General features: G+C 42.6%; 1 protein-coding gene across 4 annotated transcripts in view; it reads right to left on the minus strand.

The window, feature by feature from the left end:
- The window catches only part of CP (ceruloplasmin), a 237,551-nt gene that overhangs the window by 62,227 nt on the left and 156,421 nt on the right, over nt 1-18,903 (minus strand). For 3 of the 4 annotated variants that reach the window (XM_073581067.1, XM_073581070.1, XM_073581069.1), the window contains 3 exons: nt 17,746-17,892; nt 12,384-12,583; nt 11,424-11,574 (listed from right to left, as the gene is read on the minus strand). In XM_073581067.1, the coding sequence (XP_073437168.1) occupies nt 11,424-11,574; nt 12,384-12,583; nt 17,746-17,892 (498 nt within the window). The remainder of the gene's footprint in view (nt 1-11,423; nt 11,575-12,383; nt 12,584-17,745; nt 17,893-18,903) is intronic. The other variant, XM_073581068.1, reaches the window with a different exon arrangement.

The following is an 18,903-nucleotide window of genomic DNA, read 5'->3' on the forward strand; positions in this document are numbered from 1 at the left end:
TAGAAAAAAAAATTGAAGCAAAAAATGTGGTCAATTCTGTACTAATATCCCCTGTCCTGGTATATATGGTCCCCTCATCCCCATCCTGGTATACATGGACCCCTCATTTCCATCCTGGTATGCATGGCCCCCTCATCCCTATCCTGGTGTGCACGGCCCTCTCATCCCTATCCTGGTGTGCACGGCCCTCTCATCCCTATCCTGGTGTGCACGGCCCTCTCATCCCTATCCTAGTGTGCACGGCCCTCTCATCCCTACCTTGGTGTGCATGCATTCTCATCCCTATCCTGGTGTCAATGGCCCCTTCATCCCTATCCTGGTAGGAATGGTCCCCCTCATCCTTATCCTGGCAGGAATGCTCGCCCTTATCCCTATACTAGTATATATGGCCCTCTCTTCCCTATCCAGGTGTGCATAGCTCCTCATCCCTAACCTGGTATGCATGGCCCCCTCATCCCTATGCTAGTACGCATGGTCCCCTAATCCCTATCCTGGTATGGATTGCCTCCTCATCCCTATTCTGGAATGCATGACCCCCTCATCTCTTTCCTGGTATGCATGGCTCCCTCATCCCTATCCTGATATGCATGGCCCATATCAGAAAAACTTTAAAAAAAACACATACTGTTCTACTTACCTTCCCTGCGGTCCCTCGCAGCGTCCTGTTCTGATGTCGGCAGCTGATTTATGCTTGTAAGCAGCACATGGCAGTAACATCATGCGCTGATTACAAGCAGAGGACAGCTGCCAAAATATTCTCTGCTCCCCATGCCGGGACTATGGGTGTGTGAAGTAGTGAATATTCATTGATCTTTAATTTGCAATATTCACAGATTAATTCGTTGAATATTCGCCGAACATAACCGCCATTCAGTTCAATGGGAGGCAAAAACAAGCGCATGAACAATACCTTATAACGGCCCCAAATACTGCCGAAACACATCAAATGAGGGACAGATACCAGGAAAGTGGCCTTAATTCACCCACAATTCAAATTTTAGCATGGAACTGCAGCAATCAGCCAGGCATGAGGTATCGGGGTCTGGGACAGCATTTACAGCTTTCAATTGAATGTCACAGTAATACGAGGTGGGTGAGGGATCGGTGTATGCCCCCTTTGCTGGGAGCCCTGATACCACATGCGACACCTCTACCTGCTTTCATGCTGAGCCACACTCATGTGGCACAAATATCAGTTTTGTAGAATACCATTGTCAGAAAAATTTAAGAATAGTAACAAGGGTAGTTGAGTCCAAGGAAGTGGAGGGCTCACGGTGTCAGAAGCCTACTGCTACAGGCAACATGCATTAAGGAGACCCAACAAGGTGTGTTCACATTTCCAAAAATTATTGGCAGACATGATCAAAGTGGCATCAATTTCACCACAGTAGAAATAGTATAAATAGGCACCGACAGGTCTTCCATTAAACCCAATCCAATAGATGGACACCCAACCAGGAGTGTTCACATTTAAACAAATGAGGGCCTTACACTACAGAAGTGGCATCAATTTCACAAGAGTATAAACAGTATAATAGGGACCAAAAGGTCTTCCACTATTCCCTATCCAACAGATGGACACTCAACCATGAGTGTTCACATTTCCAAAAATTATTGGCAGACACCAAAAAAGTGGCATCAATATCATCACAGTATGGATAGTATAACAGGGACCGACAGATCTTCCACTAAACCCATTCCAGCACCCAACCAGGAGTGTTCACATTTTTAAAAATGAGGACCTGACACCACCAAAGTGGAATAACTGTCACGAGAATATAAATAGTATAATTGGGACCGAGACATCTTCCACTACAGCTAACCCAGCAGATGTAGACCTACCATAACTGTTCACATTTCCACAAATTTGTGCTAACTTCAGCAGCAGCCACGGCAGGCACAGAAGCCACACTAAAGATATCACAGAGTGCAGTTACGTGACATTAATGCATCACAGTAATAAATGCAATATCACATAGTCTGTACAGTCTGCGATTGGGGTGCAAAAGTCCTTCGAGATCCATGACTTGTTCATCTTGATGAAAGTTAGGCGGTCTACACTTTCAGGGAACAGCCAGCTGCGCTTTTCAACCAGGACACCACCAGCAGCGCTGAAGACACATTCTGAGAGAACGCTGGCTGCTGGGCATGATAAAATCTCCAAGGCGTGTGAGGCGAGCTCAGGCCACTCATGTCAGACCAAAATGTGAAAGGGTCCAAACCCTCCCTGATGGTATTTATATTCAGTTCTAGATACTCTTGCACCATCCTCTCCATTTGCTCACCACGTGTAAGACTTGGACTTAAGAAAGTGTCAAAGGACTCACAAAAGTTGCTTTTCCACTTCCACCACTGCTGCTGCTGCTAATGTTTTGGCGTTGACGAATTGACGTGCCAGAGATTGGCAGTGTAGAGCTGCGATTCGAACTGTGTGCTTCACTGCTGTTTTGGGGGAAAGCTCCATTAAGGTTGTAAAAGCGTGTTTTGAAACTACAGCATTTGCGGGTCTCTTTCTAGGGCGGGAATCATCTGGCAAAATTTGGTTTTATAACGTGGATCTAACAGAGTGGCAACCCAGTAGTCAACATTATTCCTAATCATAACTATACGGGGATCATGTTGCAGATAGTGCAGCAAGAAGGAACTTATATGTCAGGCTCTACCATGAGGTCCAAACCCATGCTGTGTTGGTGGCTGGGTAACAATGAGGCTCATTTCCTCCGTCCCCTCCCGCCAACCATGAACAACAGAGAGGGGAGGATTATCCTCTTTATCTGACAGTTGCTCACCCATCACCTCTTCCTCCTCCATTTGTTCCTCGAATCTTGCACCTTTGATAACAGTTTGTCTGTTATCACCAGCCCCCCCTCGATCGCAGTATTCCACCCTCCCTTGGCACCCGCCTGTGTGACAACAGTCTTGAACTTAGAGACAATGCTATCCCTTCCGCATGCTATTCAAAGTCTTCTCCTGCATACAGATGACCAGAATAGTGATGCTGATGATGGCGTCGTCAGCGCTATCTTAGTAGTCATTTAGAAACTGTGCAGAAGGGTACAGAGGTCCTTAATCTGTGCCCACTCTGTAAACGTGATATGCGCCATGTCTGTACTGCATTGGCCCAGGCTATATGACATGACATACTGTGTCAGGTCTCGTTGCTGTTGCTGCAAGATGTGCAGAGTGGAATTCCACCGTGTCGGCACATCGCATATTAACATGTTAACTGGCATGGACATAGACCTCTGTATCGATGCAAGTCGATGACCAGAGGGGTGCGAATGGCGGAAATTAGCACTCAGCTTACGTGCTTTCTGGAGCAGCTCACCATGACCAGGATAGTGGCGGAGAAAACATTGTACCACCAGGTTGAAGACAGAAGCCATGCAAGGTACATGTGTGAGCTTGCCTCGCCATAGGGCCGCCACTAGGTTCGCACCGTTATTGGACACGACCTTCCCTGGATGCAGGTTCAGCAGAGACGGCCATTGATCAAACTCAGCCTGAAGAGCTGTCCACAACTCATCAGCTGTATGACTGCAATCTCCAAGGCATATCAATTTTAATACTGCCTAATTGTGGTGAGCCCTGGCGGCGCAGTACAGAGGTGGTAGGGATTCTCTCTGCACTGTTGGAAAGCATGCCTCATTAAGGCAGAGGTTGAGGGCACAGGTGGAGGCCCTAGAGGAGATATAGGAGGCAGAAGCAGTGGAGAAAGTGTTAAATGCAGAGGTTTGTCCTGCAAGCCTTGAGGATTCCAAGACTTGTTGAGCAGCGCCTGTCCCCACAGCCACCAGAGTCACCCAGTGCCCAGTCAGCAAGATGTAACGCCCTTGGCCATGTTTACTTGCCCAAGTGTCTGTGGTAAAATGCACCATGGCAGACAGAGATTTTGCCAAGGAATGGGTGATGTTGTCTGCGACATGCTAGTGTAGAGCTGGCACAGCTTTCTTAGAAAAGGAATGGCGACTGGGAATTGGAACTGGGTGACTGCAACGGCCATAAGCTTTAGGAAACCATCTGTATCTACCAGGCGGAAAGGCAGCATTTCCGTGGCCGACAGATTGGAGATGGTGCAGTTCAACCTCTTAGCTTTGCCATGCGTAGAATGAAACAATCTTCCGTGACCACAGCTGTGGAACCATGGGCAGGCTGCAGTGCTGAGAAAGGGCAGAGTACGGATAACCAGACAAACTGCTGGACCATGAGAGAGGTGCAGGTGGAGATGTTACAGTGGATCGAGAAACTTGTAGTTTGCTGGTACTCTGAGATTGGTCAAAAACAGCAGGCATGTCTGCTTCTGTTACAGCTGAAGGCAGGCTCTCAGTCAGTGTGACTGGAGAGGGTAAAGAACCCGAGGTTCTGTGGTCAAAGACCTGCATCTCAATATTTGGCACAGTAACAGAGGAGGAGGAAGAAGCAGATAGATGGGGCGGGCGGCTGATGGTTGTTGTGGTCCGCATTTTTGAGCAGTGGGATTCCCACAGTAAAGCATGTTAATTGCGCATGCGAAGGTTCATACATGTAGTAGTCAAATTATTGCACTTTTTATCTCGATTCAGTTTTTTTTTTGCAAAGTTTGCAGATTACATGAATTGGCTCATTATTTGCAGTGTCAAAAAAGGCCCAGGCTAGGCAACCCTTGCCACCCCTGCAAGCTGCAAACCCGCGGACACTGCTGTTCACAGGAACAGTTGTGCCTGAAGATGCATTGCTTGTCATGGCTGCATCACTACATGTCTGCTACGTACAGCGCAACGTAACCTCCGCGTCTTCAACCTCAGATGACCTACTCAACTGTGTGCTTCTATGTTCATGAAACTGGCACCTAACACCTCATCATCATCATCCTCTGTGCTATCACATTCCTCGCCCTTGGAATCACCCTCCTTCTCCGCGTGAGCCTCAGATATCTGAGTCTCATCAGGATCATCCCTCTGGGGTTAAAATCCGATGACGAGGGTCAGGATGCTGTTCGGACCGTACTTCATCCTGCCCCGGATCCAAGTTAAAAAAATTTTGGACATCGATGCAGATTTCCTCCTTTTGACTCTGTGAAGCTTATGAGTACACTTCTGATGAACATGGCATAGAATGTGTGAACAGTTCTACAGACTTATCCATCTGCATTTCCATACATTGAGTAGTACGGTTGGATAGTTGTGACGTGGGGGAAAGCAAGATAGAATTTGGGTGCCACCTCTGTGTTGTTGAGTTGGAGGAAGAGGAGGAGAGGCTACACTTGCCATGACTCAAGTACATGCTCTTTCTGGGCATTATTGAATGACAAGGCGTACCGCTGTGTGTCTGCCAAAGAAAGGTTGTGGTGTAGCCTGTCCAGTAACATAAGTTGTCAATTGTCTTTTCATAGGACGTGATGTTGCTTCACTAGTGCTTTCACAAACATTACCACCTACCCCACGTACACTTTGAACACCAAGCCTAACTCCCCTTCCACTACTGCCTCGCTTTTTCCCAGTCATGTTGCTCAGATAGTGTAGTAGGAGCACAGTATTAGCAACACAAACATAGATTTTCAACTCTGCATCACCTCTGCAAACAGATGAATTTCAGTGACAGTAAATTCCAAGTTTAAATATGGTGTGGTGTATCGTGTTAGTCACAGAAAAAAGAATTATCTGAGTGTGGATGAGGCCTGTATGACAAAGAAATTATGCTCCAAACAAGTTTAACCCCTTAATCCCATATGACACACTATCCCATCCATGTGCCCTGGGACTTAATTCCCAGGGACGGGATAGTACGTTATAGCGATCAGCGGCGCCCAAGTGATGAGCGCCGCTGATCGCGGCTGGGTGTCAGCTGATTATCACAGCTGACACCCGGCACAATGTGTCAGGGGCAGTCACGGACCGCCCCCGACACGTTAACCCCTTGCACACCGCGATCAAACACGATCGCGGTGTACCGGGGGTTAAAGGGAAGTATCGGCAGGGAGGGGACTCACTCCGTGCTTCCCTGAGCCCCCCACGGCAGCGCAATGTGCAGCGCTGCTGCGGGGGGCTCCTTTCCTGCAGGCCCCCGAATCCAAGATGGCGACGGGGACCTTCGGGGGCCTGCAGGGAGCCGGCTTCCTCAGTGCCTGCAAAGCGCAGGCACGAGGAAGCCTGCTGCACTGCCTGTGACAGATCGCTGATCTGTCACAGTGATCTGTGATGTGACAGATCAGCGATCTGTCACAGGACAGTGATGTCCCATCAGGGACAATGTAATAAAGTTAAAAAAAAAAAAAAAGTGTTAAAATAATTTAAAAAAAATTGCCAAATAAATTAGAAAAAAAAAAAATATTCCCCCATGCATATTTGGTATCGCCGCGTCCGTAACGACCTGCCGTATAAAACTGAAAATAAAAAACGAGGCAAAAAATAATGATTTATTATCATACCGCCGAACAAAAAGTGCAATAACGCGCGATCAAAAAGACGCATATAAATATCCATGGTACCGCTGAAAATGTCATCTTGTCTCGCAAAAAACGAGCCGCCATATAGCTTCATCAGCGAAAAATTTAAAAAGTTATAGCTCGCAGAATAAAGCAATGCAAAAATAATTATTTTTTATTTAAAATAGTTTTCATTGCATAAAACCGACAAAACATAAAAAACTACCTAAATGAGGTATCGCTGTAACCGTACTGACCCGAAGAATAAAAGGGCTTTATCAATTTTATTGCACACGGAACGGTGTAAACGCACCCCACCAAAAGAAATTCATGAAACGCTGGTTTTTGTTCATTCTGCGTCCCAAAAATCGGAATAAAAAGCGATTAAAAAAAAGTCACGTGCCCGAAAATGGTACCAATAAAAACGTCAACTCGTCCCACAAAAAATAACACCTCACATTTTTTTGACCTCACATGTCGGTGGGTCAAAATACGGAAAAATTATAGCTCTCAATATGTGGTGATGCAAAAACTATTTTTACAATAAAAAGCGTCTTTTAGCATGTGACAGCTGCCAAACATAAAAACCCGCCATAAATAGTAAATCAAACCCCCCGTTATCACCCCCTTAGTTAGGGAAAAATAATAAAATAAAAAAAAAAAGGAATTTATTTCCATTTTCCCATTAGGGTTAGGGCTAGAGCTAGGGCTAGGGTTAGGGCTAGGGTTAGGGCTGAGATTAGGGTTAGGGGTGTGTTGGGGTTAGGGTTGGAGTTAGAATTGGGGGTTTCCACTGTTTGGGAACATCAGGTGCTCTCCAAATGCAACATGGCGTCTGATCTCAATTCCAGCCATTTCTGAGTTGAAAAAGTCAAATGGTGCTCCTTCACTTCCAAGCTCTGCCATACGCCCAAACAGTGTTTTACTCACACATATGGGTTAGCAGCCTACTCAGGACATTGGAAAACAACTTTTGGGGTCCAATTTCTCCTGTTACCCTTAGGAAAATAAAAAATTGGGGGCAAAAATATAATTCTTGTGGAAAAAAATGATTTTTTTATTTTCACGCCCGGTCGTTATAAACTTCTGTGAAGCACAGGGGGGTTCAAAGTGCTCACCACACAACTAGATAAGTTCCTTAGGGGGTTTAGTTTCCAAAATGGGGTCACTTGTGGGGAGTTTCCACTGTTTAGGTACATCAGGAGGGGCTCTCCAAAAGCAACATGACACCCGCAGACCATTCCATCAAAGTCTGCATTCCAAAACGTCACTACTTCCCTTCCGAGACCCGACGTGTGCCCATACAGTAGTTTTCTCCCACATATGGGGTATCAGCGTACTCAGGACAAATTGGACAACAACTTTTGGGGTCCAATTTCTCCTGGTACCCTTGGGAAAATAAAAAAATTGGTGACTAAAAGATCATGTTTGTGGAAAAAATAAGATTTTTTTATTTTCACGCCCGGGCGTTATAAACTTCTGTGAAGCACTGGAGGGGTCAAAGTGCTCACCACACATCTAAATAAGTTCTTTGGGGGTCTAGTTTCCAAAATGGTGTCATTTGTGGGGGGTTTCCACTGTTTTGGTACATCAGGGGCTCTCCAAACGCGACATGGTGTCCGATCTCAATTCCAGCCAAAAACGTCAAATGGCGCTGCTTCCCTTCTGAGCTCTGCCATGCGCCCAAATGGTCTACCCCCACATATGGGGTATCAGTGTACTCAAGACAAATTGCACAATAACTTTTAGGGTCCTGTTACCCTTGGGAAAATAAAAATTGGGGGTGAAAAGAATCATTTTTGTGGAAAAAATATGATTTTTTAATTGTACCGCTGTACATTATAAACTTCTGTGAAGCCCTTGTGGGTTCAAAGTTCTCACCACACATCTAGATAAGTTCCTTGGGGGGTCTAGTTTCCAAAATGGGGTCAATTGTGGGGGGTTTCCACTGTTTAGGTACATCAGGGGCTCTCCAAACGTGACATGGCGTCCGATCTGAATTCCAGCCAATTTTGCATTGAAAAAGTCAAACTGCGCTTCTTCCCTTCTGAGCTCAGCCATGCGCCGAAACAGTGGTTCCCCCCACATATCAGGTATCAGCGTACTCAGGACAAATTGCATAATAAATTTTGCAGTCCAATTTCTCCTGTTACTCTTAGTAAAATAAAAAAAATTGAACCTGAAGTATTTTTTTTGTGAAAAAAAGTTAAATGTTCATTTTTTTTTAAATATTCAAAAAATTCCTGTGACGCACCTAAAGGGTTAATAAACTTCTTGAATGTGGTTTTGAGCACCTTAAGGGGTGCAGTTTTTAGAATGGTGTCACTTTTTGGTATTTTCTATCTTATAGACCCCTCAAAGTGGCTTCAAATGTGATGTGGTCCGTAAAAATAAAATGGTGTTGCAAAAATGAGAAATCGCTGGTCAATTTTTAACCCTTATAACTTCCTAACAAAAAAAAAATTTTGGTTCCAAAATTGTGCTGATGTAAAGTAAACATGTGGGAAATGTTACTTATCAAGTTTTTTGTATGCCGTATCTCTGTGATTTAAGGGCATAAAAATTCAAAGTTGGAAAATTGCGAAATTTTCAAAATTTTCGCCAAATTTCTGTTTTTTTCACAAATAAACGCAAGTTATTTAAATGAAATTTTACCACTAACATGAAGTACAATATGTCATGAAAAACAATGTCAGAATCACCGGGATCCATGGAAGCGTTTCAGAGTTATTACCTCATAAAGGGACAGTGGTCAGAATTGTAAAAATTGGCCCGGTCATGAATGTGCAAACCACCCTTGGGGCTTAAGGGGTTAAAGTCAGGTCTTCTACTGTATGACACTAGGAACAAAATAATTTTTTGTGGCCTCTGGATCAGGCCTATATAACACACTAGATGCTACAATTTTAATGTCAGGTCCCTTAATGTATAATGTTAATAACAGGAGAATTTTTGTGGCCTATGGATCAGGCCTCTATAACACACTAGATGCTACAAACTATTTTAATGTCAGGTCCTTTATTGTAGGACGTTACTAGCACAATAATTTTTTGTGGCCTCTGGATCAGACCTTCACAGCTTAATTTCAATCCAACCAAATGACAAAGTGTGATACGGCGGGTTGTCTAACTTTTTTTGCAACTGAAAATTATAATTTTTTTTTAATGTGCCTTAGGTCTGCAGACAGGTTCATATTACCGCCACAAAATGACAATGTGGGATACAGCAGGCTGTCTCACGTTAAGCAACAGAAAAAATGATAACTTTTTTTTAATATGCCTTAGGTCTGCAGACAGTTTTATATCACCACAGCACTAAATGACAAGGTGGGATACAGAAGGCTGTTTAACATTTAGCTTGTGAAAAAATATTAATTAGAATGCTGTAATCGTGCATGGAGCACAATAGAGCAGTGCACTTGTAGGACTTGTGCCCTGCTGGCTTTGTCTGTGAATCTCAGTAATGACAAAAAAAAAAAATGCTGAAAGGTAAATTTAACAGCCACACTGGACACTAGCTAGCTACACTATCTAACTGATATACAACTGCCTAACTAACTAGCTAAAATCTTGCTGTTAGCAATGCCAGCATAAGAAGCAGCCTCTCTGCGCTGTTACAGTGTCAAAATGGTGCTAAAACAAGTTGTCCGCTATTTATATCGAGAGGGACGTGTTTTCAGCAGCCAATGACACAAGCCGTTGTGTCAGAACATTGTGGGTGTTTACTGCATCCTGATTGGGTAGCCGCAATGTGCACACAAAGTTAGGGAAAAAAATGACTGCTTACAAGAACAGCGCGCCTCTGAGCTCTGCAAACCCCCTCTCCTCAACAAACACGTGCAAAACGCTCATTATACACCACCATTATCGTTGCTAAAGTGCTGGAAATACTTTTATGGCAACGCAAAAATATTTTCTGCGCTTTTACCGATTTTTAGCGATTTTATAAAATTTTGCTTGTGTTTTCAACCACGAATCCGAATGTGCTATATTCATGCCAAATTTATGTTTGACGATCGTTTTCTGAACAAACTCGCTCATCACTAGTGGAGAGCAGTGATTATTTGTTCCCTTAAGTGGCGGGCACACTTCAGGGCGTGTCCGCTATTAAGAGAAGTGAGTATCCACTGCTCTATACTCCCACGGGCATGGAGAGCAGTGAATATTTATTTCTCTTTAGTAGCGGGCACAGGAATTAGCCGCCTCCTGCGACTCGCTGCTCTGCCGCTCCTCCACCTCATCATCCAAAGCCACAGCAGGTACATCCAAATTTTTGGAGGAAAATAGTGAGTCTTATAGTCCTAAAATACGGTACTACATATACTAATTTCTAATGTGTGTGTTCCTCTTCTTTATTTTCCGCTGATTTCCAACCTATTAGCGTGGCAGTATCATTTATTCATTGATCATGGAAGATAGTAGATGCTGTTCTGGGTGAGGTGATAATGTTTGAACAGAAACAAGTATTAAAGTTCTAAAACAGATATGAATCCAGAGTAATTGTTAGGCTAGTTTCACACTATCTTAATGCCTCTTGTGCTGTCTTTGTCAGAGGTTTTTTTGTAAAGCCAAGGAAAAAGGTATCCAGACAGTATGTTGAAAAAACATTTGAGTATAATGAGGCAGAGTTCAAAGTTTATGCCGGACACTGTAGCGCAGTCTGCTAAGCCATAATATCCGGAATAAAAGATGGACATTGGTGGAATAGAAGTTGAATATTGCTGACAATGGACTCTGTTTACTTCATATACTCAATGGTTCTGTTGGGGATTCATCTAATTCTCATTTTTCTAGGCCTCAGACAGAACTCCCTGATGGATATCGTAAAAGAGGCACTAACATAGTGTGAACGTAGACTTAAACAGTTAGCATGTTATCATAACAGTTGTAAGATATTAAAAATAGAAAAAACCCACAAATTACTGTTCAGACCTAAAAAAGTCCACTCTTAAAATCTGATCTTGCCAAGAATGACTTGATATAAAGCTGGTGAATAATAATAACGCTTAGTAAACACTCACAGTGCATCATATTAGATTCCTGAAAATCTGGATCTTCCTGGTCCACACTATGAGGGCTGCTTGTAAACCGCTCAATGTTCTCTTCCAGATACCAGCTCTTATTTTCATCAAATACATTAGGCATAATGAAGTAATTGTGAGCAACGCCTCTCTGCAATCACATAAACTTCTTTACAATCACATCTGAACAAAATCTAAGATTATTTTACAAAATAGTAATGGGGTGCTAGCAAGAAATCAGAAGTCCGACTATAAGGCCTAGCCTATCCCTGAAAACCAACTCAACAGTATTATCCCTCCTACACTACCAAATTTTACTATTGGTGCAAAGAAGTTGGGCAGGTAACGCTCTCACATGTGCCAAACGCATCCATTAGCTAGATGGAGAACCGTGATTCATCACTCCACGGAAAATGTTTCCACTGCTCCAGTGTCCAAAGGTATCGTACTTTTCACCACTCCATCTGACACATGGTACTGGGCTTGGTGATGTAAGGCTTGCATGCAGTCACTCACCCATGACTTCCCTACACAGAAATTTGTATCTAGATCTCATTGATTTTGATCTACTATGTCCCAACTTTATTTAGAAATACTTCAAATAAACTTTCACTTTGTGATCTGACCTTATCTAACCCCAGATGATCAGTTTCTATAGAAAAATCATAAGTGCACCAGAGCCAGTGTTGCTCCTTATAGGGGTTCCCAAATCTGCCTATATGACCAAATAGGGCATATCCCCATTAGAATATATTTGTTGATTCTTAGTCTAAAAAAGATACAATATTTTTTTTATATTGTGCTACTGTATTTGTAGAATATATAAATTATACTTTCTACTATTTTAGCGCAGATCATAGTCACACACATTGTAAAGTCAATAAAGCTAATTAGTAACTATAATAGCAACACTATAATAAAAATATTATATCTAAAAATGTCAAGGAAACCAGTACTAACCTGTTTGCCATAAAATAAATTCTTACACACTAGCAAAGGTCCCACCAATCCCGAATTCGTGTCCCTGACCATATCAACCGATGAGTAGTACAGCCACGGTAAGCAGTTGAGGTCATGGATAGTTGACCCCACACTCTCCGGTACTTCCCACCTATAAGTGAATGTGTCTCCAGGGGCTACATGGGAAGCCTGAAACTCTGCAGTGTTAATAAATGCAAAAATAAAAATACAAGTCAGTGGCTTTTACTTCCATATTTCTCTTTCAAATAATGGTACTTATGGAACAAGATTTTTTCCATGCAGTAAAAGAACTGATAAAAGATATCAGAGAGAAAAAACACAGTTTGAGAAAGAGCAGAGCATTGGATAAAGGATCCACTACGTCACTCCCGTGAAAACTCATTCCACTTTGCTCAACTTGTCATTCAAGTAGAACCAAGCAGGGAAACCATCCAGTGGACACTTAACCTTTGCCCAGAAACTAATCCAGGTGTCTGACCTTTACTCAAAGTGTCTTTTTTCTGAAACCCTACAGTGTTCATTGTAATGAGGTCACCGCATGCTATTCCATGAGACCAGTCATTTTCAAGGCATTGTGAAATTGTTGCGAGATTCAATTAAGGAAGTCTCCAAAAATATTTAGAAAATGTGGCATGTACAGTAGGATATGGAACAGTTATGACAGGACTCATCAGAGAAGTGTCACCTTGCCGTGGTTGACGGGCACACATGAATTGGCCAATTTATGTGCTAAGAACCTTCGCTTATTTTGTAAGTACATCTTGCTGAGGGACAATGCATTTGGAAGTTACTATTTCCATTGATGCTATATGTCTTGGCATTCACAGAGTGCTGCTGTGCTTTTAAATGCATATTTTGCAGTCACTACAGCTTGCACCTACTCACACTTAGGAGGGGCTGGTCAGGTTTTTTTGTATAACTGATTTGGAGGGTGTGACTCCCTCTGCTCTGACACTTGCACTCCTCCCATTAACCTGTAGGTGTTCTCAATTTGCCCATTCAAATTGTAGGCTTGCAGCCCAGGAGAGATCTTTTTGTGCATTATTGTGGCTTTTTAACCCGAAAGTGGCATGTACAGTAGGATATGGAACAGTTATGACAGGACCCGTCGGAGAAGTGTCACCTTGCCTGGTTGATGGGCACACATGAATTGGCCAATGTATGTGCTAAGATCCTTTACTTGTTTTGTAAGTACATCTTGCTGAGGGACAATGCATTTGGAAGTTGTTACTTCCATTGACACTATACTGTATGTCTGGCATTCACAGAGTGATGTTGTGCTTTTTTATATATAAACATGTTTTATATACTGCATATAAACTATACATTTAAAAAGCAACAGGGATTTGAACATATTATTCAAGAACGTCCAAAATACTTGGATAACACCCGAGCATGCTCAAATAACACGTTCATAGAATCATAGAATCGTAGAGTTGGAAGGGACCTCCTGGGCCATCTGGTCCAACCCCCTGCTCAAAGCAGGATTCGCTAAATCATCCCAGTCAGATGTCTGTCCAGCCTCTGTTTGAAGACTTCCATTGAAGGAGAACTCACCACTTCTCTTGGCAGCCTGTTCCACTCATTGATCACTCTAACTGTCAAAAAGTTTTTTCTAATATCTAATCTGTGTCTCTTCCCATTCAGTTTCATCCCATTGCTTCTAGTCTTTCCTTGTGCAAATGAGAATAAAGTTGATCCTTCTACAATGTGACAGCCCTTTAGATATTTGTAGACAGCTATTAAGTCTCCTCTCAGTCTTCTCTTTTGCAAACTAAACATTCCCAAATCCTGCAACCTTTCCTCATAAGACAGGGTTTGCAGACCGGTCACCATTCTGGTCGCTCTTTTCTGAACTTGCTCCAGTTTGTTGATGTCTTTTTTAAAATGTGGTGCCCAAAACTGGACACAATATTCCAGATGAGGTCTGACCAAAGAGGAGTAGAGGGAAATAATGACTTCACGTGATCTAGACTGTATGCTTCTGTTAATACATCCTAGAATTGCATTTGCCTTTTTTGCTGCTGCATCACACTGTTGACTCATATTCAGTCTGTGATCTATTAGTATACCCAAGTCTTTTTCACATGTGCTGTCACTTAGCCCTATTCCTCCCATTCTATATATGCTTTTTTCATTTTTATTGCCCAGATGTAGTACTTTGCATTTCTCCCTGTTAAAAACCATTCTGTTAGTTGCTGCCCACTTCTCCAGTTTATTTAAATCTTTTTGAATCCTCTCTCTCTCTTCTCTAGTATTAGCTATCCCTCCTAGCTTTGTGTCATCAGCAAATTTAATCAGTTTACCCTCAATTCCTTCATCTAAATCGTTGATAAAGATGTTGAACAATACAGGGCCCAGGACAGAGCCCTGTGGTACCCCACTTGAGACATTCTTCCAACTGGATGTGCAGCCATTTACGACCACTCTTTGGGTCCGATCACTAAGCCAGTTATGAATCCACCTAACAGTTGCCTTGTCCATTCCATACTTAGTCATTTTTTCAATAAGGATTGTATGAGAGACTTTGTCAAATGCTTTGCTGAAGTCAAGATATACTATATCTACAGCATTTCCTTGATCCACCCAATCAGTGATACCGTCATAGAAGGAAATTAAGTTAGTCTGACATGACTTATTAGTTAGAAACCCATGCTGACTCTGTTTAATCACTTCATTCTTATCCAGGTATTGACATACATGTTGTTTAATAATTTGTTCAAAGATCTTTCCTGGTATAGAAGTCAGACTCACCGGCCTATAGTTGCCTGGGTCCACCTTCTTCCCCTTTTTGAAGATAGGAACAACATTTGCTCTTCTCCAGTCTTCTGGCACTTCTCCTGTTCTCCAAGAATTTTCAAAGATTATGGAGAGGGGTTCAAAAATTTCTTCTGCTATCTCCTTCAGTACTCTGGGGTGTAATTCATCTGGACCTGGAGACTTGAATTCATTTAGGTTAGCTAAGTGTTTCCTCACTATCTTTCTGTTTATAGATATCCTGGATTCTTCTATTCCCTTAATAGGACAGTGAATAACAGTTGATGTTGCATTTCCTTTCTGAGAGAAAACAGATGCAAAATAGGAATTTAAAAGTTCAGCCTTCTCAACATCCTGTCTTACCATTTCATCATTTTCATCCTGTAAAAATCCTATAGCATCTTTGACTTTTCTTTTACTTTTGACATATCCCCAAAATCCTTTATTATTGCTTTTGACATCTCTTGCAAGCCTCAGTTCATTTTCAGCTTTAGATAATCTGATTTGTGCCCTGCAGGTTCTGCAGACAGCATTATATTCTTCTTTAGATATGCCTCCCTCTTTCCATTTTATAAACATTTTTTTCTTCCTTTTTAGCATGTGCTTAAGTTCTGTGTTCATCCATCCTGGTTTCCTTAAATGCTTCCTATTCTTCCCTCTTTTCGGAATTGTTAACAACTGTGCTTTGAGAATTTCATTTTTCAAGATTTCCCATCCTTCCTGGACATTTTTGTCTTTAAGGATATCCAGCCATTGGATCCCTCCAATTCTCTTTCTGAATCCCTTAAAATCTGCCTTTCTGAAATCTAACCTTGACGTCTGAGTCTTCACAGGTCTTCCACCTCTAGTAATCCAAAATTCTAAAATAGCATGGTCGCTACCTCCTAGGGTCCCAGCCACTTTTACCTCCTCAACCATTTATCCAAGCCCGTTTGCTCATCACTAATCATTATATATATTTATTTATATTTACCCTATATAAGGGTTTTTCAGCTTAAACAACTGTGACGTAACAATCACTAGCGGACTGGGGTATGCTCGCTTGGCAGCGATATTGGAACACACAGGAGCAGATTCCTTTTAAACAAGTCCATATCTCTTGTTTATTACAGCTTCATAAACCTCTGTATAACCCCTGGTAGGCATGTGAACAGCACAGAATCCACGAACAGTCTATTCCAGTCCGGTTCTGTTCACACAGTTCCAATGCCTGACGTCCGTCAGGACACCATGCGAAGGCTCTGGGTTACCTGGCTAACAGCACCTCAGGTGTCCCAGCCTGGCTTCCTCTGGCTCATGTTTGTGGGACTACAAGACCCAGCAACCTGTCCTGAATTCAGATCGCAACAGACTTCTGTCTGTGCAGTACACGCCTATTCCTCAGTACACCACTAGTTGGGACATAACACAACCCTTATTCATATCTCCATGAATGTAAGAGAAGTAATTCCTTGCATGGGCTTCCCACTTTTTGCCACATTGGAGACCCAGTACAAACATCGCTGCTGCATGGGAAATCAGGATAGTTTGACGATTTTCTCAGTAATAACAGCTGATTTTCCATTAGTAGATACCCATAGCCAGCCTGCTGATTGGCTGTAACGTGCAGACAAACCAAGTAAACATTTTTATTAAATGGTTTGTGGCAACTTCTAGGGTCAGGATGGGATCGCAACAATTCTCTGCCTTTGAAAAAATGAAGGAAAATGCAGCACTCGTGGAATCCATTAAAGAAACCATAGTCCTTTATTGAATTAGTTGGACAAGGTTCAACTAATTCAATAAAGGACTATGGTTTTTTAACGGATTCCACGAGTGCTGCATTTTTCTCCATTTTTTGGCTTTATACTACGTGTGGTGTCATGCAAGCACCAGATTTACCGTTTTGAATATCACCCAGACGCCCGGATTTCAGACATCTATATCTCCACCAGTGAGTAGACTTTGCTTTAGTGCCGTTTTGCGGTTTCTTTCTGTTTACTTCTCTGCCTTTCCTCTACCTGCTTGCTATGGGGTGCTACAATCCTGATGACTGACAGTGCAGACCAGCGACTTGGCTGAGCCACCAGCCCAAAGTTTGCTCTCCTCTGATGCTCCAAGCAGAGCCAGCTTTGCATGAGCAGCATTGGAAGAGTGCAGAAACAAAAGTATTGATCTAGGCAACTTCACAGCAGATTTTTCATGCTCTATTGCAAAGTGCTTGTCAAGTGCTGCGCACCTACCTAGGTTAGTGGCCACTGCTGCTAGACTGCAGAGGTGGCTGGTACCCTAGGCAATAAATTAGTAATTATAAAATGAATCATCACTCTATTTTTGAGAATAGAGAGGTTTTTAACAAGAGTTTAATTGCAAAGTTGCTTGCTTTTACAAGCATGTTCCAGTCGGAAATCATTGCTTTTGAGTGACCCAGATAAGTATAAAAGCAGTGAAATAGTCAAACAATTGCAATATCTATCATTTTTATGTCATCAATGAAAATGAATATCTACATGCTTTTTATTTACTTTAGACAGTAGTTCACCATAGGAAAGAAAAATGGAAATCAGAAATGATTCCTAACAATACATATACACTTTATATTCACCTTCAGCATTGTCGCCTGTGTTATAGAGAGCGCCTTCCATGGCTTTTTGATAGCTCACTCCATGAGCTTGGATGCTGTATGGGCGACTTGCATTGTTTTTAAATGTGACCTCGATGGTGTCGCCTACTTCTGCCAAAAGTACTGGCCCTAATAAATAATACGTGAAAATTAGAGGTTATTACATTTTGTAATCATGTATAATTTTACATATTTTGACTGTTAAGTAACATCACTGATATAGTGCCAGTAGAGATGTGTTCTGGTGCCTATTGACCTCTGACACCTGGCTTTGCCACGGAAAGACACAGACAGCAAAGGTCATCCTTGCAAAAACAGTATGTTACCTCCTTGTTTTTCAATATCGGAGACACTTAAAGGAGCACTCATGCTCCCATCAAATTTTTTATCCTCTTAATATATTGCAGTCATCATATTATATAGTACTGTGTACTTACAATTGCTTATTTTGCCTCTCTACCCAGTTAATTCTTCTCTTTTTCATTAGGTCTATGACATCACATGATTAAAAACTGACTAACTGAATCTGGATCGCCCGCCATGGCAGTGGGAATACTCGGTACCGGGCCACTTCTTTAAGGGATGTGTCACGGCAGCTGTGACATGGTCCAAGGCCCTGGGCGTCCAATAAAAGGGGATATTTTTTAAGGGATAAGAGTTTGTAATAAAGTTTATAAAGTGTTCCTGACGCCACCTGTGGTTTCTGGTCAAAGATGACCAGCGCTGCGGTGCAGATCCTCTGGGACTGATGGTGATGCAGCAGAGTTGGAATAACTCTCCACAGGCAGAGCTTGGTCCCAGGGCAGTGGTGATGGAAAGCTGTATTTGATGATGTTAGATGTAGTAGAGTTGGATAGGTGATGCAAGAATAATGAGAGAACACAGCTGGGTGCAGTTCCAAAGGTTAACTCACAGTTTTGGTGCACACAGATGCCCGCTTGGTACTGCGTCCTCCAGGTAAGGGATCCAGCAAACTCCCAGGTAGATCAGACTTCACTTTCCCAGGACTCCCTTCAGTGCATGCCTTTCCTGGCCGTCTCACTGTACTGGCTTCTTCTCCTCTTCCTACCCAACACCTCAAAGTCAGTGTCCTAGGCCAGCAGCCACAGACCTTGTCGGGCGACGTCCTCGCTGCGTCCC

The sequence above is a fragment of the Dendrobates tinctorius genome, unplaced genomic scaffold (assembly GCF_039654945.1).
Source record: "Dendrobates tinctorius isolate UK_male_01 unplaced genomic scaffold, ASM3965494v1 ptg000069l, whole genome shotgun sequence".
Lineage (NCBI taxonomy): Eukaryota > Metazoa > Chordata > Amphibia > Anura > Dendrobatidae > Dendrobates > Dendrobates tinctorius.